At 31.6% G+C, this 19,130-nt stretch overlaps 2 protein-coding genes across 2 annotated transcripts in view; both read right to left on the bottom strand.

The window, feature by feature from the left end:
- Nucleotides 1-571, bottom strand: part of HELRODRAFT_159350 (hypothetical protein) — a gene marked incomplete at both ends in the record, with an annotated part of 2,560 nt that extends 1,989 nt beyond the window's left edge. The window contains one exon of the mRNA XM_009011239.1: nucleotides 366-571. Within this exon, the coding sequence (XP_009009487.1) occupies nucleotides 366-571 (206 nt within the window). The remainder of the gene's footprint in view (nucleotides 1-365) is intronic.
- An 11,923-nt stretch (nucleotides 572-12,494) lies between these two features.
- HELRODRAFT_63495 (hypothetical protein) lies at nucleotides 12,495-18,676 on the bottom strand (the record flags this gene model as incomplete). The annotated part of the gene is made up of 5 exons (XM_009011238.1): nucleotides 12,495-13,397; nucleotides 13,704-13,781; nucleotides 14,073-14,303; nucleotides 18,176-18,299; nucleotides 18,519-18,676. 5 exons carry the CDS (start codon nucleotides 18,674-18,676, stop codon nucleotides 12,495-12,497), a joined length of 1,494 nt encoding a protein of 497 aa, XP_009009486.1.
- Nucleotides 18,677-19,130: the final 454 nt, after the last annotated feature.

Below are 19,130 nucleotides of genomic sequence, written 5' to 3'. Positions count from 1 at the left end.
ATTATCAATTGTAAATTTGAAAGCTATTATGATGACATGAACTTATGCAATAATAAACTGGGATTTTATTTAAATTTGGTTTATTCGTAGGTCTAATAAAAACTAGAAGTTTTTTTTCAAATTTTTAAAGAAATTGTTTAAAAATGTTTAACTATAATTTGTAATAAAATGATTAATTGAAGAAATTTATAACAAAAACAATTCACATACGTAGGACAAATTATCTTCCCACGCAAAAAAAAATTCGTCTGTCTCTACTAATACGTGGAGCTCACAACTGTGGATTGATTTTTAACAGCAAAGGTATAACATATTTATTTTAATTAACTTTGAGAGTTAGTTAAATTTTTTAACTTTAATCTAACTTCATCAAAATGACATTTTGATATTTCTTTACATATAGGTCTGCAACATTCGTGGTTCTATTGTGAGACCAGCAATCAAAACAACTTTCAATCAAAATGTCATATGGCAATAACTCAAGTTCTATGAGTAAATTGCAATAGGCGGTTATGAACCGCGGTACGTGTATTTCCTTTAACGTGGTGTGGTCGATTTTGTTGTTGTTCATGTTGTTGTTGTTGTTGTTTATGTTGTTGTTTATATATTATTGTTTATATTGTCGTTTATTTTTGTGATGATTCTGAAGATTTTTGTAATTATATTTAATGGTTGATATGTCTAGAAATTTTAAGCAGAAATTATTTTAATGTTATAGACTCTAGTTTGTACAGGTGTTGGTTTTGTTGTTTATGTACATACATTTCTATCAATTTTTGCTTTTTTTTATGTACATACATTTCTATCAATTTTTGCTTTTTTTCATTGTTTTTCTAACTTATTTTGCACAAATTATTCAAATGTTCATAAAAAAATAATTGTTCATCATAATAGAGAAAAATCCTATTTTAATTATTATTTCAATAAATAAGGAAGCTAAAAAATTAAATGTGTAACTTGATGCTGAGTTTGGATAGAAGGAAGATATAGACAAATATGGATAGGAAAGTTTGATTGGAATAATGCTAATGCAATCAAATATGGAAGGAGTCGTGTAATCATAGAGGTACCTTCATTGTTCTAAGATTATTAGATGGAAAATTTTTGTTGATATTTGAGCTGGCAACATTAATAAAATATTTTATTTTTAAACATATGTAAAATTCCAATTATATATTTTTTTATCTATACTGATGTTATCAATAATATTATTGTTATTAATATTTCAAACCACAAAATTGATATCACATTGATTATTCGAAACATGTATTTTCAAACTTTTTCATAATTATTATTGTTATTATTATTCTGAAGAGAGTAACAGACATAAAAGTTTATTTGAAAAATGTTCAATGTTGGAAATTTTCAAAAGTCATCAGAGATCATGTTTACTAAGAGTAATAAAATGTTATTGCAATGTGCATGTGGACGATGCCAGAGCATCATTAGCAAGCTAGAGATGTATAATAGACAGGATGATGATGTTGCAACTGGAAGCACAATAGCGGGAGTAATAATTTCGGGACGTACAAAAATACGCTGGCATGTGACTGACGCAAACTTCATTAGACATTTCACTCAAGCGCACACAATGTCATACCCTAACAAACAAACAAACAAACATAAAAACAAACAAAAAAAACAAACATAAGCAAAAAACATATTATAAACAAAAAAACGCCAACAAGTTAAATGACCAAATATGATAATACTCAAAAACGAAAAAAATCTCTTTATATAAGTCAAAAATAAACAAATAAAAAAGAGCATAAAGTGAACATTTGCGTTAGAAAAACTGGCTTCATAAGTATGCGATGTTATTAAAATTTGCATAAAAGAGATAACAATTAAACAAAAAATTTGCAAATACACACAAAAATACACGTCGATAACAAAGGCTTACTCCCACGGTTGCAGCCCAAAAAATAGAAGATAGAAAGATGGAAATACATTCCAAAAAATTTCAAATTTAAAAATAAAAACTTTAACGAAAAGTATAAATAAATTCCATAGAAATAATTGAATATATACAAAGATAAACAAGCAAAGATATCAAAACAGACAATAAATTATTAAAAAAAGTATATAAACAATACGCAATTCACAACGATATACAAACCTATGATAATTTACAACGATAAAAGAACAGACGATAATACACAAACAGAGATATGCAAATAGACGATAGTAAACGAACATAGATATAAAAACAGACGATAATATACAAACCCCTCATAAGCGCGGCCACCACACTCAACCTTCCCGCCATTCTTGGGTGTTTGAATGGGAAAATTGATTTTGTGTTTGATGTCGTTGCTGTCGCGGCGGTCGTAGTTGTTGGCGGTGTCGTCGATGAAGAGGATGTCGACGAAGATGGAGCTGCTAACAGTGTAGAATCTGAAAATTAAATTTTAAAATGTTGATTAAGGTACTATTTTTAACTCATTTGAGTGCTACGTTGAATCATTAATAGGAATAGTAATGGTAATGATGTGATGATAATGATGATGAAGAAGAAGGTGATGATGATACTGGTAATAGTGGTGATGGTGATAGTGATGATGATGGTGGTGGTTATGGTGATGGTGACATGATGATGAAGATGATCTTTTATTTGGCTTTAAAAATAATTTCACGTTAGCGATGAATGTAATGTTGATTGTAATAAGAGCTGTAGGGACGATGGCGGCGAAACTCCGAACTCGCATAAACAAAATGTTACGATTCTTATTTTCTTATTTGTCAAAAATCTGATCAATTAGAAATATTTTTCAAAAATAAACCGCACTTTGAACTTTCATGTCTATGATATAAACTTTTTGTACGATTAAACATTTATGAATTTATACAATAATGCACATGAAGGAAAATAAAGAAGGACAGATAACAAAATAAAAATCAATTAAATTACTTGAAATGTGTTTGTGATATTTTCAAATACCTCAAAATTTTAAATAATTTTTTTTTTCAGTAACAACAGCTTCGATATGCGGAAAAATGCTCACTTATCATTCCTACCGTAAATATAAAAAAAACTTTCGTGCTACGAAAACTGTGCTATCCACAGTGCACAACGTACGCAGTACTTAACACTCATAAGCACTTCGTTTGTCTGAGCATCGCAATAGTCTGGGAGTTAGGGAAAGATAGCGTTCGAAACGGGTCAATGTTCAATAACATCGCGAGAAATGGCACTTTTACCGACTGAGCTAAACCACCGATGTATAATTTTTATTCTTCAATGATAGGTTATAATTTTTAAATCAAATTCAATTTACATAGTCCAATTTGACTACTACTTCTCGTGTTTATATTTTATGCTAATGTAACTTAATATTTTTCAATTCTGTTTACCAAAAAATATTTATGCTCACGCAATATCACACACACACACACGCACGCGCGCTCGCATGAACTAATAAATGTAAAAAAGTGTAATAGTAACAAAAAAATAATCTACGGAGCCAAAAAATTATTTCTTCTTAGAATTACTCATCCCAAAACGAAGGAACGAAATATACTAAGAAGGAAATCTGAAATGAAATGTGTGAAGTCGTAGTAAGTTGTATTGGCATGATGGTTCTTGCATTAAATGAGGATGATGATGATGGCCGTGGCGCTGATGATGATGAAGATGGTAGCAATGATGATGATTGATGATGATTGATGATGATGATGTGAAAACAGACATCACTGACGACAACAACAATCTCAACCTCCCCACCAACAGACAACAAACAACAACATTAACAACAACAACTACTACAACAACATTAACAACAACAACACCTACATCGAAAATCAATCTGGCGAACAATTCGTACTGTCGCCAACCTGACAACACTCAATCTCTATTAGAAGGAATGCAGACATGCTCAAATCCGTATACAACCAACCAACGATAAATATTGCCCGTGTACATACACTACGCACAAACGCACACACGCACGCACGCACACACAAACACACACACAAACAAAACCATACACACATATCTATACACACATACGCACGCACACACATACATATAAACATACATACACATAATGTATTCATACAATGTATAAAGAAATCAAAAGATTTGTATTTACTACTTACATACATACACATATATGTCTAGCTGAGCTATTGAAACTGGCGTGATATGTCAAAATTACATGCAAATCAATCAGAAAGTACACGAAGGCAATGATGAATATTGTGGAAGATTTTAAGAGTTTTTAAGCCCGCCGTAGATTGTGTCAATACGTTTATCAATTTGTTTCCGAAACTCGCGATTTAATAAAGATTTATTGTTAATCCGCGATGGTTTTGCAGATTCCAGTTGATAAGACTGCTTTGCGTGTGTGTGTGTGTGTGTGTGTGTGCGCGTGTGTGTGTGTATGTGTGTGTGTGTGTGCGTGCGTGTGTGTGTGTGTAATGATGAAAGTGAACGAGTTGTGAGTTATTACAAGTTTTATGGGAATATGCTCTTCCCAATATTCAGACAGAGGTTTGTTTGTTTTTATTCGAAATAAATTTCATAACTCGTTGTAAACAAATTCAAACAACAACAACAACAACACACCAACACTTAGACAACAACAGCAGCCAAAAACACAAACAGCATACTACCAAAATCAATACAACAACACCAACAACATTACAACAACAATAACAACAACAACTCAACATCAACAAAAACAACACTTCAACAACAGCAGAATCGACGGACACGCTTGTTTTAAGATGGACGACAATGTATACACAAGAAACATCGCAGGAGATTTGAAAGAGTAAAAACTATTTGTAAAGAAATTCAAATATTCTTTCTCCAATCCACTACTACTACCTCGTTTTCATGAATAATATGACAAAATTAATGACGTATGTTCAGCCAAATGTTATGCCATCATTAAATTATTTTCAGCAACAACTAAACAAAAGCTAAATCAGTTTGCCAGTTTTTAGGCTGGGGTAAGTAAGAACAAACATACATTGTTTGTCTTAACGTACAATGTTTGTTCTTAAATTATAACACAAAATCACCAAATTGTATTAACGTATGTGCCTCATCAAATACACGTGATAGTAAGAAACTGGACAAGAAAAAGGACACATATATTTATTTCTTTTAAGTACATAATTATTTATTACTTAAAGTTTTTACAAGTCAACAAAAAACAAATCAATACATAATGGTGTGTCATAGTGGAATGTGTGTGTGTCTGTGCGTGTGTGTGTGTGTGGAAATTAACAAATGGTAGTTTGTGTTGTGTGGTGTGTTTGTGTGTGTGTGTGGCACAAACACACACACACAGACACACACACCACACACACACTATTTGGCACCTTTGCTAATACACAATCACGTCACCTAAATACTTTGTAAACATTCGCACCAAAAAACAAGTTAGCCACAAATAAACAAGAACACAACAAAAACAATCCTACCGACACCAATCGCGCTAGTATCAAACTCTATCGAAGCGTGTCATCGCCGTAATTTGCTTTTTTTTGCCACAAATTTAATGCACATTAGGGTAGGTCGTCAGAAAAAAATTGACTGTGAATAGTGATAAAAAGTTGCTATGGCATGGATCTAGTATGAAATGAAAATTTTTTCAAAATCAAGGCTCATCTTCCTTTGCCGCCAGGTGGGGCAAGATTGACATTTTTAGCTTATACCACGTCACTTTATAAAGAACTCACATTGCTTACGGACTACATTCTAATAGTTTATGCTCCACTATGGTTTTTTTTTTTTTTACAAAAATACAACCTCAGTGTTATATGGATGCTAGGCACCTGTGGCGCTTGATTCAATTTACGCGTTTTTTTTCTAAAAATGAACTCCAGATAATAAATAAATGTGTTCAAAGAAATGCTTTTTTGTGTCACCCAGAAAATATTCTAACAGCAATGCTGCTGGATGACAGAGATAAGAGAACTTGCAGCCGAACGAATTAAATGTGCAAGAAAAGCCACAGCACCTGGTGAAGGTAAAATCAGAAAATTTCAATGTCCTTCTCTTAACTTTGAGGCTGCCAAATACTTTTGTCTTCTATTGTCTTCTAAATTGGCAAGACGTTCCAAGAACCTCGCCACCTATGCTACGAGATATAAGTGATGACAAAATTGAAGCATCAATTAAAGTATCTTGAAAGTGGACACTAGAAATATATCCTTGCTATAATCAAAGCATGGAACGACATGTAAAGTTGGTAACCGAAGCATCATCGTCAGTCTGTGGTGTTCTGAGACGTGATGGATATATAAGAGCAAAATTAGAATCAAGAAAAGAAATTTCACATATTGGTTTGAAGAAGGACTGGAAAAAAGGAGAGATTAACTGAAACTGATAATATTATAATAGTAAATATATATTATATTATGATAAAAGTCAATGTCCTTCTCTTATATGCAAAAGAACAGTGTCTTTTAATTATCAAATATACCGAGAAGTATGTTGTGTAACTGTATCACTCCAATTATTGAAATTTTTTACAAAAAAAATAATTTGTGTTTTTTTACAAAAAAATTGTATTTTTATAAAAAAAAATTTACGAAAAAAATATTTTTTTTACAAAAAAATAATTTAATTTTACAAAAAAAATTAATTTAGAAACAATTTAACAAAATAATAAAATGTAAATCTTGGTTTTAATATTAATCAAACACTTGGCATTGAATAGAAATACTGTTATATATTATATGAGCTTATTTCAATGGCAAATTTAAGTCATTTTTCGAGGCCCTGGCGGCAAAGTTAAACAAAATTTTTTTTTGTAAATTTTGTTCCAAATGTGATCCATATATACTAGAGCAACTTTTTATTGCTATTCATAGTCGATAGTTTAAAAAAAGTTTTGGGACGACCTACCCTAATGCTCATCGACGTTGTATCGTTGTTTGAGGTGAAGTTGTTGCCGTTGTAGTTTTTTGTTGTTGTTGTGGTTGTCGATTTTGTTGTTGTTGTTTTTGCTGTTATTGTTGTGGTTGTCGGTAGTGCTGATAATTGTTGTAGTCAGAGTTTGCCCTTGTAAATATAATTGGTTAGGTGATTGTAAGTTGTTAGGCAAAGATCTTTGAAAAAATTTCTGGTTTAGTTATTTCTTTATTACATATCAATGCATTCTAACTAACATTTTAATTTTTCATAATGATAATTTCATTTTTTAATTTTTTCAAGGTTAGAATTGTTAGATATTGTTTTTGATGATGTTCGCTTAACTAATAGCAAATGTTTTTAAACCTAAATTTTTTAGCCAAGAGATTTTTGTTTAAGTTAATGCTGCTATTGATAATGCTTTTCGGTGTTGAATTAAATTTTTGCAGTTAATTACGTCGCTAGGATGATTTCGCTCGTTGATAATGAAAGCAGAAGTTTGTTTATTGTCCTGTAGTTATTAACGTTAACTCTTTTGCAATTGTTTTTTCCTGTCTGCTAATCTTGTTGGTGAAATTCCTTGTTTTGTCTTGCATCTTTGTTTGTTTTTATTAATTAAAAACTTCTATAATCAGTGTTAGCTCTAGACTAGTATGTATGTAGAATTGCATTTTTCTATTAGCTATGAAAAATACATAGAATGTACATCAAATAACTTTATAAAGTTAAGGACGTGATGTGGCTGAAATTTTTTTGGTCACCAAGCTTGTTTTGATCAAAAAAAATTTTAAATATCGCACCATTCTAAAAATTCCTTCTTGATAAAAAATTCTGCATCGACTTCTACCGACTATTCGTAGATAATGCTTTCAAAGATTGCAATGATAACGAATGGGTTTGTAACGCTACTGAAAAGCACAACGTTATTCAACGACCAAGGTTTGTTTGTCACATCAATGACAAAAGTTCAGTGCAAACAAGTTTAGATTAACAGCATTACAAGCGGACAAAATCAGTTGGTCTTCGTGTTACGCGCCAACCAACATCACAATTAACAACGCATCGATGATTTGTCTTGTAACACAAACAACAACAGCAACAAAATATGTTGCGCACGTTTTGAAAAAGAACAAAAACGAATAGGCGAGCAACCCGTTGATGCGGTTTTACTATTTGACGTGCGCTGATGGTTTATTGCATTGCCTTGTTGCGCGGACCTGGTAATTTCATTCAGACATGTCTCACGTTTAGTTTTATTTATTGTTCGTTTGTCAACCACAATTGCCTTATGTTTTTTTAGCAAGTTTTTTTGGTTCTATCATGGTTTTGATTTGAGGTTTTTTTTTCATTGAGTCAGGTACCTACACAAAATCGAATAGAATTCATTCAAATTGAACGAACAAACAACGAGTTAAATAAATATTTGCTTAGTGTTGATTTGTTGAAAAAACTTTATTTGAGGAAGTTTTTTTCAGGTTGAAAAATTCTTATGTTCTCAAGTGATTTTCTGCAAAATTAATCAGTCAAATATTAATTGCACCAAAAATCAAGAATATTTCATTTCTCTTACAAACAAATTAAAAACCATCACTGCCTGCTAGCCTAATTTTCTGAGAACACAAAAGGTTCGCGTCAGAAAAACAAATGACAAGCACAAAACTCCACTGAAAGACAACTCAAAGTGCTGCTGCTAGAGTAACTGCCTTACTCTCGTCACTTAAGTTGCTCCAGAGACAATTGCACTGCGCATGAATGTGAATGTTGTGCATGGCCATGTTTATGGAGCCCATTAAAACAAGAAACCATATCAAATGATTTAAATGTTGAACATTCATTCGCTACTCAACATGAGACCAGCAAGTAAGTACCATGAGTTGATTGGAAACCACTGATCTGTGCGTTTACAATGATGATGTTAATGATAATGATGACGATGATATGATAAATGATTAAAGTTAATGAAGGATGGTAGAAATAAAAAGGCAGCTTGGATGCAATTGTTTATGTAAGCTGAAATTTATGACGAACTTACGACAGTTCTTTGAAATTTCACAAATTAATTGAAGCAGCTGATTTTCTGTTAACGAAACCATTGAAAATGATGGTTAAATATTTCCTGCGCTCTCCAAATAGCCACGTTGTGCGTGTAGTTTACGCTCACGTTTGCTTGCCATTGAAATTGTTCAAGTCGTAAAAATGGCATTATCATTATTATAATGAATAATTAAGCAACAAAGTGTTGTTACAACAACACATGATAGCACGTCATCACATCAGAACATAAAAAATAATAACGTGGTTTATATTTTACCAAAAAATAAAAAAAAAATATTAATGGAAAAAAATTAGATATAAAGAACGTGAAGAAATTTGTTTATTCATTCAATAAGAACAAGAGTACGTGGGGCTGTGAGACTGAGATTTAGTGTAGCAATAACATCTTGTGCCTACCGCTTAGTAATGCAAGCTTATGAATTGTATTATATTATATTTTTTATTTAATACGTTGAGTTAAAAATATTTTCATCACTATTGTTATTATCAGCATCACTATCTTCTTCCAAAAGGATAGAAACAATTTTCGGTTGTGTTTAAAAGGTAGACTCATTTTTTGTCATTTTTGACCAGTTGATATTACGAAAGTTCTTGTAGCTACAGTTCTTTGAAATTTCACAAATTAATTGAAGCAGCTGATTTTCTGTTAACGAAACCATTGTAGCTTTATTGTAGCTTAGATAATGTTGTTGGAATTGAAAAAGCTTGAATGATTTTAATTGATATAATTGAGTATCTAAACAAAAATTTACAAATTATTTTTCGTTCAAAGGCAATAATTCTTGAGCCCATCCTTGCCCGAGTTTCTGTATTTCATAAATGCTATATTTTCACATAAGTAAAAAACTTTTTTAGCAGTAATCACATGTTGATGCCAAAGTTGATGAATGGTATTTTAAATTATAATAAACCAAATGCAAGTATTAATAAGTGTTTACAAAATAGAATAAAAAGTCAGAAAGGACCTCCGGAATGAAAATGCACTGATAACATCATTTAGTTGGTAGACGTATTTAGCGTTGCATGCATACGCTTGTGAGATGACGAAAATGTTGTTGTTACATGATGATGATGTCATGATGATAATAAGATGATATTAGTTTATGATGATGACGATGGTGATGACGTTGATAATGATAATTAAAACATAAATAGCAGTTTTACGAGTTTTCAGAAAAAAAGAAACCTAAACAATATGATTTATGATGATGAAAGCAGAATGATCTAATGATAATCTAATGAAGAGTGAAAAAACGTTTACAATCAAAATGAGGACGGAAATCCAACATAGGATGACAAAACGATAAAATCCAAGCCAGCATCCATAACGTCATTTCACTGAAAATTAGAATCTAATAAGATTAGTGAAGGATCTAGTAAGGAACGATAGTTCCAATACTCCAATATAACTCTTCGAGGTATCTGTCTCTGGTAATAAAGAATGACTGTAAAATCATCAGCGGTAGTTTGGAGGAAAGAGGATGTACATGATGTTAATGATAAAAACATGATGTTGGTGATGAAATAAATGATTAACATGATTGCAGAACTTAATGTTTGCATATTTAATTCTTTTTATCACGGTAAAACTGAAATTTTAACAATAAGTCAATCATCGACGTAAATACAAAAACACTCTCTAACAATTTTTTAGTTTCTCTCTCTTTTTCTCTTTCTTTTTCTCTCTCTTTATGTTTAAGTTTTTTTCTCTTTCTCACACAAACAAACACACATAAAAAACTAACCCATTATAAATTATATAGTTTCTCCCATTCTCTCATTTTTTCCTTTTCTATCTACTTATCTCTTTTTATCTTTCTCTCTCTCTCTCTCTCTTTCTTTTTCTTTCTCTCTCTCTCTCTCTCTCTCTTTCTCTATCACACACACAGACAGACACAACACACACATTCATAAACAAACAAACTCACGGGCTCAATCGCCAAGCAAAGTCAAAAGCATAGTTGCGATAGTAAGCAAACAACAAGTAGAACAAATATCTGCCCCGATGAACCAACAACAATTTTCTAAACGAATTTATTGCTTTTCGCTGTCAAAACAAATCAATTGCACGGTCCAGTTTTATTAGATGTTTAAAATATTACTCTTGGGTTCTTGAATACGTTTTTGTGAAGCAATTTTCACCTATATTAATATTTGAAACGCTATAAACGAGATAGCTACATACATTTTTCTGAATTATTTTTCATAAAATGATTTTTTAATTCCTCCGATTTAGTATTTAATTGACGATGACAATCACGAAAATCAGTTTAGGGCAGCAAAGCACTTTTTTCCTTCTAAAAGTAAAATGAGGTGAGTCTGTATTTTGTCGCCTTGATCAAACTAAAAATTTGAAAACACTTATAAATTGCGAATAATATAGCTAAAAAGAGACAGTATTCGAATGTGATTGCTTCTCAATAACTATGCGAGACACGACACTCTTGCCGTCTGTGCTATCTCGTCAGCTGAAACTTTGTAAAAATCTTTTTTGTTTTGAACAAATGAGTTGCAATCCTCCATAAAAAACATTTACGTAAAAATTTGTGTAAAATTTTTAGTTTTTTAAGGCCTTAATCTCACTAAAATTTAAAATATTTGTATTATAATATGATAATACAAATTTGAGTTGAGCCGAAAAAAGTTGCCAAGTTTTAAATATCAAAATATAAATGAAATTACGTATATTTTTAATACCTAGTGAAAAAAGAATGAAAAAAAAAACAATAAAAAAAATTGTGAAAAAATTTTTATTAACTCGAATGCGATAAATTACACTTTCATGAAGATAACAGATGCCTCGTTTATTGAATATGTACTTTAATTGTTTGTTATTGTTACTCATCATCTTTTCACCTATTTGCAGTTTGTCGTGAAGAATGTTTATGAATTATGGAACAAATATGTTTCATGTTTCTAGTGTTATTAAATCTGAGGTTGCCGTCTCTTACAGTTGTTTTTTATATGTGTCAATTTTTACATTTCGCCGTAACAATAATTCAATTTAATTAATAATTGATGAAAAACATTAGAAAATCAAGGAAGTATTTTTATTCTAGTGGCAAGTAAGAAGTTTTCAGCATAAGAATCCTACAGTAAAAAAAGCGTAGATTGAAATTCTCATGTTAATTTTAATCAGATTAGCGAGTACGTAAACAGCTGGCTGGCCAATCACACAGTGCTTCTATTGTTTAGAGATGGCTTCGGTTTGGTCGGACATTAAACTTTTTTGTTAACGTGGTAAAATATGATTCCAAGAAATAATAAAAAAATCTTTTTAATTTATTTAAATAAATAAACATTTAAAATTCAACGTGGAATATTTAACGTTTTAATTTTAAATGTTTCTAATGACTTCATAAAATGAAATAAATTACCGTGACTAGTTCATTTTTGTGAAAAAAAAAATTATAAAATACTTTTTGCTCTTTCAAGCTTCAAAGAAATAACACGTTTTACTAATACGAGTCAAGTTTTATCATTTTAATACGATCAGTTTTTCAATAAAGACTTCTCAATATATCAAACATTTATTTATATTTTAATTTAAATAAATTGAAAAAGGTAACAACTAACTTAGCTTGTGTTTGTTATCGTTGTTTGAAGCAGTCAATAAATGATCATTGCTAGTCGGCGTGGTGGCTTTCGAGTTAGCTCCAAAATTTCCGCTGAATGATGTCGGGGGTTTCAACGATAGCAGAGGTGGTGAGTTCAACCTTAAGTTTTGAAAAGGTAGCGGCCCACCTGGGCAACTCTTCAATGCAGCTTGCAAATTTTTTGGTCTGACAGCTTCAACTGGCAACACACGCCGTCGTTTTTTAGGCAATTTAGCTCTTGCTTTCGTATGAGAATAAAAAAGTGTGAAGTTGCCAACAATGACTGGAACTGGAAGTGCAATAGTGAGGACACCAGTTAGAGCGCAAATTGATCCAACAAACATTCCTAAATAAGTTTTTGGCGTCATGTCACCATAGCCCACTGTCGTCATTGTGATTATCGCCCACCAAAGCCCTTCTGGGATTGAAGAAAAATTGTTGTCTTTATTCACTCCTGTTCTCTCGGCATAATAAACAAGGGAAGCAAATACGACAATGAAAAGAACAAGAAAAAATACAAGTAAGCTAAGTTCATGTGCACTTGCTTTGAATGTGTGTATGAGAATTTTTAATCCAGGCGAATGTCGGGTCAGTTTGAAAAGCCTCATTATGCAAACGATGCTCAAGAAATCTAAAATTTCATTTTCTTTCTGTAAAAACGTCATCAAACAGTCTAAATAGAAAGACATAATGGCCACAAAATCAATTATATTGACTAGTGTTCTTATGAAAACCAGCCTATTTGGACTGACGATAAACCTTATTATGAGCTCGAAAGTGAACCAAATATTACAAATGCACTCAACGTAAAAAAATAAAAGATGAGGTTTGGTCAAGTTTGAGTTGTCTTTGTAGCTGTGTGTGCAACCAAACGGCCACTGGCATTTGTGCGTCGAGTCGTCATTCGGCTCTACGATGTTTTGACTGCTTGAGAGCTGCTGCTGTAATTGCTGCTGTTTTTGTTGTTTTAAAGAAACTTTTTGCCGCGCAGGTTTAAACTGCGGTTTTTTTTGAAAATCCGACTGTTTTGAAAATTCATGACTACTTTCATCGATTGTATGTAAACTGTTAATGTTATCATTCATCAGGACAGCATTGTCCTTGGTTGAATTTAAAGTGTCGTTGATCAGCATGGAAGGTGTTGTGAGGTCGTGTGAAGATGAGTTGTGCACGTAAGGGGCAACACGCATGGAGGTGTGTGTTTTAAGGCAGAATGAGATGATAGAGACGATGATGAAAAACACGGAAATGGTGGCAACCAACTGTGAGATTGAAAACAAAAAAGTTTTTATCAGATTAATCAATCATTTTTTTGGTTAATTTTGAGTAAAAATATTAATTAAATCTATTTTTTATAAAAATAATAAAAATAATATGTTGAACCTTCAAATGACAATTACCAAATATGATTATATATATATATATATATATATATATATATATATATATATATATATATATATATATGTATTTAGCGCAACTACATAGTGATTTATAAAGAAAAATTCGCTTATTAAGTACAACTATATAGTGATTTATAAACAAAAGTTTACCTTAGCTAATGTTGAAGAATAAGGTTCGTCAAAAAGAGCCCATATCTTTGGCTTCACTCTTAACCAGAAACTCAACTCATTCCCGCAGTTGAATTCTTCATCCAATCCAAACTTCTTCATGATTTCCTCTTCCGTCGGTTTGTCGGTATCCAGGTCGAGTCTATCCAGGGTTTGCAGTGTTTCCTGTGTATCACGGTGGGTCGTATAAGTCATCCAGCAGCATGGCTCTACCTGCACGGTGTGGTGTAGCGAATGAAATTATTTTCAATTCTCAAATTTTGTTGAGATTCAATTTTTTTTTCATCAAGTAAATCAACCAATCAAAAATATAACAAAGTTATTTAAAAATTCATTCAAAACTAAATTGTTTTAATCTAAATTGTTTGTTGTTGAATAGTTTGGATTTGAAAATAGAAAAATTTAGTGAAACTGAAAAGATTTTAAACACAGTTTATTCACGTATTTGTTAAAAAATGTGCACAAAATCAGGCAATTGTTGAAAGCAAAAACACTCGGAAATATGCATTATTATTACATTATGACAAAGAGTGAAGTAGGTAACGTACAAAGGACCTTTCTTCTTCCACTTGTATATAAATCAAAGTGCTTGCTTAAATGTTAGCATGTTTACAACTACTGCCCTGCAATTATTATCTGGACAAACTACTTCGACTTTTATTATAACATTTACTTTTACTATCAATTTTATTGTCATTGCTACTACTACTATCCAGAAAAATGACAACTTTTTTTAATTATTATCATTTAAAAATCGACATAAGTAATTTTTTTTTAAATTTTCTAACATCTGAAATGTTTTGATTATTAATAATGTTATGAAGAATTAATCATATGTAAGTGCTTATTAACCAAATAATATAGCAGTTATTATAACCATCTAAGTCGTTTAAGACATGAAGATCCCAAATCTCAACGTCTCAAGTATTGATGGTACAAACATTGATGGTACAATCATTGATTGCACAAATATTGACTAAATTATATTATATGACGTTGGTATCTCTATTTTTTTTAAATTTCTGATTAAACGCATATCTTGGTTAGAAAATAATACCCAATGGAAAAATTAGCATTCAAATATCACAAGTTGAACACAAAAGACATAGCAGGCATTATTGCATTGGTTATTGATAGCAATTTATAAAGAACTTATGAAAAGGAGCAAATATAAACGTGAGCATAAATCATTGAAAATAACAATATAATGGTGATGCTCTGACATTTGCTGCCTTTCGCGAACAAGGCATAAATAAGACCGCGGTAATGATATGATGAGATGAGCATCGCTCCATTCTTAGAAAGGCTTTCCATATTGAACATGCAAATTTTTTTCTTTTTCTTGGATTTCTTTCAATTATTGTTGAAAATATTTGAAAAATCCGTGTAAATCGGTTTTAAAATATGCAAAATACATTTTTTCAAATTAATTACAATTGTCACTTGGAAAACGCTACAATAAATATTTAAACAAACAACTTTTTAATATTTTTCGCGAAACTTGAAAACATGATTAACTTATGTATACTAAATATATGTGATTGTGAATGTGGGTGTATGTGTGTGTGTGTGTTTTTGTATATATGTTGCATATGTTTCTAGAACTTATTAGAAGTAACAGCACAATGGAAAAAGGTTTACATAAAAATTATGAAATAAACGCAGTTACCCATTTCCACGAAAGTGTTTGTGTATGTGCGTGCAATGTGCACGTACGTGTGAATTGATGTGAGGATTACATATAAATATTAACATTACATATATAATTATAAATATGTATATGCATGTGTATGGATTCATGTTTATACATTAAAATTTTATTTAGGTGTATGTATTTATAATGTATGTATGTATAATATGTAGTTTCGTATTTTTCATTCTTGTTTTTGTGTTTATTTGTAATTGTAAGTTCTCTTTTGACCGAGTGTCTTTGATTGTGTGTGCATTTTTCTAGAATATGTGAAAAATTTTGAGAGATACGCAGAGAGAAGTGGAAATATTTGTGCAGTGGGGTTGCTAAGGAAGCAGTGTCAACTTCCTCTCCAGTTTGAACTCCTTCATTCACACCTACATACCTACCTATATATGTGTCTTACATGTTGGTAGAAAAAGAGAAAGAAAGAAAGAAAATTAAATGTACTAATATATTTTTTATTCATATATATATATATATTTCTAGACGATTTGATTTGGTTTGAAGATTTTATTACTGGGTAGACAGACATTGAATTTGCGATTCTAAAATTCTTCGATTTGTCTTATATCGATACTGAGTGCACTGTTTCGCTTGTCTTTGTAATGCGTGTAATGGTATGTACACATAAACCATTCCATGCTTTTTCGAACGGAAGTTTGAAAATTTTTTTTTTTCAAATTTTACTATTATTATTTTCAAACTTTTTAGCATGATACAAATTGTTTTTTTCTAAATTGAAGCGTTTTTGTTCATTTCTTCAAAAAAATTCAATGTTATTGAAATGATTATTCCTTGATTCTGTATTAGTTTTTACTTTTCCTCAGCGATGTAATATATTTTTAAGATCGGAGCAACTAGGCACAATGCCCTTATCTAGCGCGGAGTAATTTTTTAAAAAACGTCAGCAAAGCTCCAATCAACGAGTGAATGCTTCCAACAGCCCTGTTTCCATTACGACAACAATCCTCTCTGAATTATTCCGATGATGGCTTGCATGCAGTCCTTATCAGATAACGATGATGACGTTTGTTTACGTCGGGTGAAGAGGAAAATTTAAATAAAACTTTATGCCCTCACCGGTCAGATGTATACCGCTCACCTACAATAGCCAGATATCCAGATACAAAACAATAGACGACATGTCCACACACACAAACATATCCACACACACTCACACACACACGTTCGCGCGCAAACACACACACACGCGCGCGCGCAAACACACACACAAACACACCACACACATCCAACATCGAAGCACGCGCGCATTTTTTTTAAAATGTTGTATCCAGACGACAAATTCAACCAGACAACATTCACTGCTGACATAATCACAAACTCAGACGGATTATAACAACAAAATCTTCGAGAAACAAACTGGCATGTGCAAATAAGAACGCGCCGTAACGATATCAACAGGGCTGATAAATGAATTGAAATAATTGCGATTTATGTTAGCCTCGTCTTTTTTTCTTTATCTGCTGCAATGCCTTCTTTTTTATGTATATATATATATATATATATATATATATATATATATATATATATATATATATATATATATATCTGTGTGCGTGTGTGTTTATAAATGTGTCTGTATGCATATATGAAAATGTATTATGTAGTTAATTGGTCACCGTACGCATGCGTTTTTATGCGGATTTTGTATTTATTGTTTTTGAAAGACAACTCCATCTGATGAATGAGACGCATACAAATTGAAATCTGTTCAAATGGAAAACAAGCAAAGCATCAACTTTCAATGAAAATTTTATTCTCGTGACCAAATTCTTTTTTTTCAAATTTCTGGATACAATGAATAAACATTTTTCACTTGATATATCAGAAAACTTTAAAACAAATCTAGATGAGCAAAAATTTTTGAAATAACGAAAATGTTATATGAACGTAATGAATGATCATAAGCTTGCTAGAAAATAATTATATTAGAAAATAGATGAATGTTTGTAAACATTCATAAGAGAACAAATTTGTTGAACCAATTAAATTGATAAATGACACCTCACATTTTTGTTGCAAAAATTAAATAGGAGACAAAATTTTGACCGAAAATTTGTTCTCTTATTTTATAAAAAAATTGCTTTTTTTGGGGGGTTATTCATTTTACGTTGATTAGCGCTCTATGTTGAGCTCATTGAACGTTTGGTTTCAGCCTATCTACTTTCGTATATCACGGGACAAAAAACTTTATTATTCACACTATGGTAGAATAGGTTGGTGTTTCTTCGAATTTTAAACTACTAACTGTAGAGCATGAAGAATCATTTTAACGCCTCGCCGCAACCAGTGTAACAAAGACGTAGGTTGTTTTGATTACCATCATTATTGTCGACATCAACACCATCATCCACATCATTATCATGATCACCTGATTAGCATCCAGTCCCCAGAACTCGAGTTCTTCCTCGAATAGAGGGCCACAGACATCGGTGGGGTAGTGGAGTTTGCCCGTTCTGTAGTAGTTGAGGATCTGTGCAAACACGCCTGGGTGTCTGGGTGGGAACGAGGGATGATGATGATGATGATGATGATGATGATGATGATGATGATGATGATGATGATGATGAGGTTAGCGATGACGATGAAATAACCATGATCATCAGTCATCAAATTTATTGAAACTAATTTTTTTTTTAAAATAAGATTTTAGAAAATTTTCCACCAAAGCAATGTTTGTGATATTCAAAACGTCAGCCCCCCACCCAACGAACCTATCGTAGTAATATTCATTGAGGACGGGGTCGTAGTTTGCAAGGGCCTCCGTCAGACGAGACAACCTCGTGGCGGGAATTTTCTTCAGAGTCGTCTTGTAGGTTTCATGCCTAATGCCACCGACGTTTAATGTGACACGATTGTCAAAGTCTGACATTTCTTGCGTGAGTTTGTTGCTCAGTAGTGAGAGAGAGAGAGGAGGGAGAGGGGATGTTTTAGGATATGATTATTATTTTTTTTAGTTGTATTAGTAGTATTTGTTGTTGTTGTTGTAGAATCTGTTGTTGCTCTAGTAGTATTTTTTGTTGTTGTTGTAGTATTTGTTGTCGCTGTTTTTGTTGTTCTTGATGTTGTAGTGGTAGTAGTAGATTTTTTTGTTGTTATGTTGAAATTATCGAAATCTTTTTGTGGGTTTTATTATTTTATGTTTATATTTTGGAAGAGCGCATTTACCAGTTTTTTAAATAATTTTATTTTAAAAGTTTCTTTTAGAATAATTTGTTGGTTGATTTAGTGGTTGATTGAATGGATGATTGATTGATTATTTGATTGATTGGTGTTATTTGAAATGTTTGAAAGTGGTTGTCGTAAGTAGGTGTGATTCAATGTTG

Source organism: Helobdella robusta, assembly GCF_000326865.2.
Source record: "Helobdella robusta unplaced genomic scaffold HELROscaffold_1, whole genome shotgun sequence".
In the NCBI taxonomy this organism is placed as follows: domain Eukaryota; kingdom Metazoa; phylum Annelida; class Clitellata; order Rhynchobdellida; family Glossiphoniidae; genus Helobdella; species Helobdella robusta.
The sequence above is the reverse complement of the archived record's forward strand: the minus strand, read 5'-3'. Positions and strand labels throughout refer to the sequence as shown.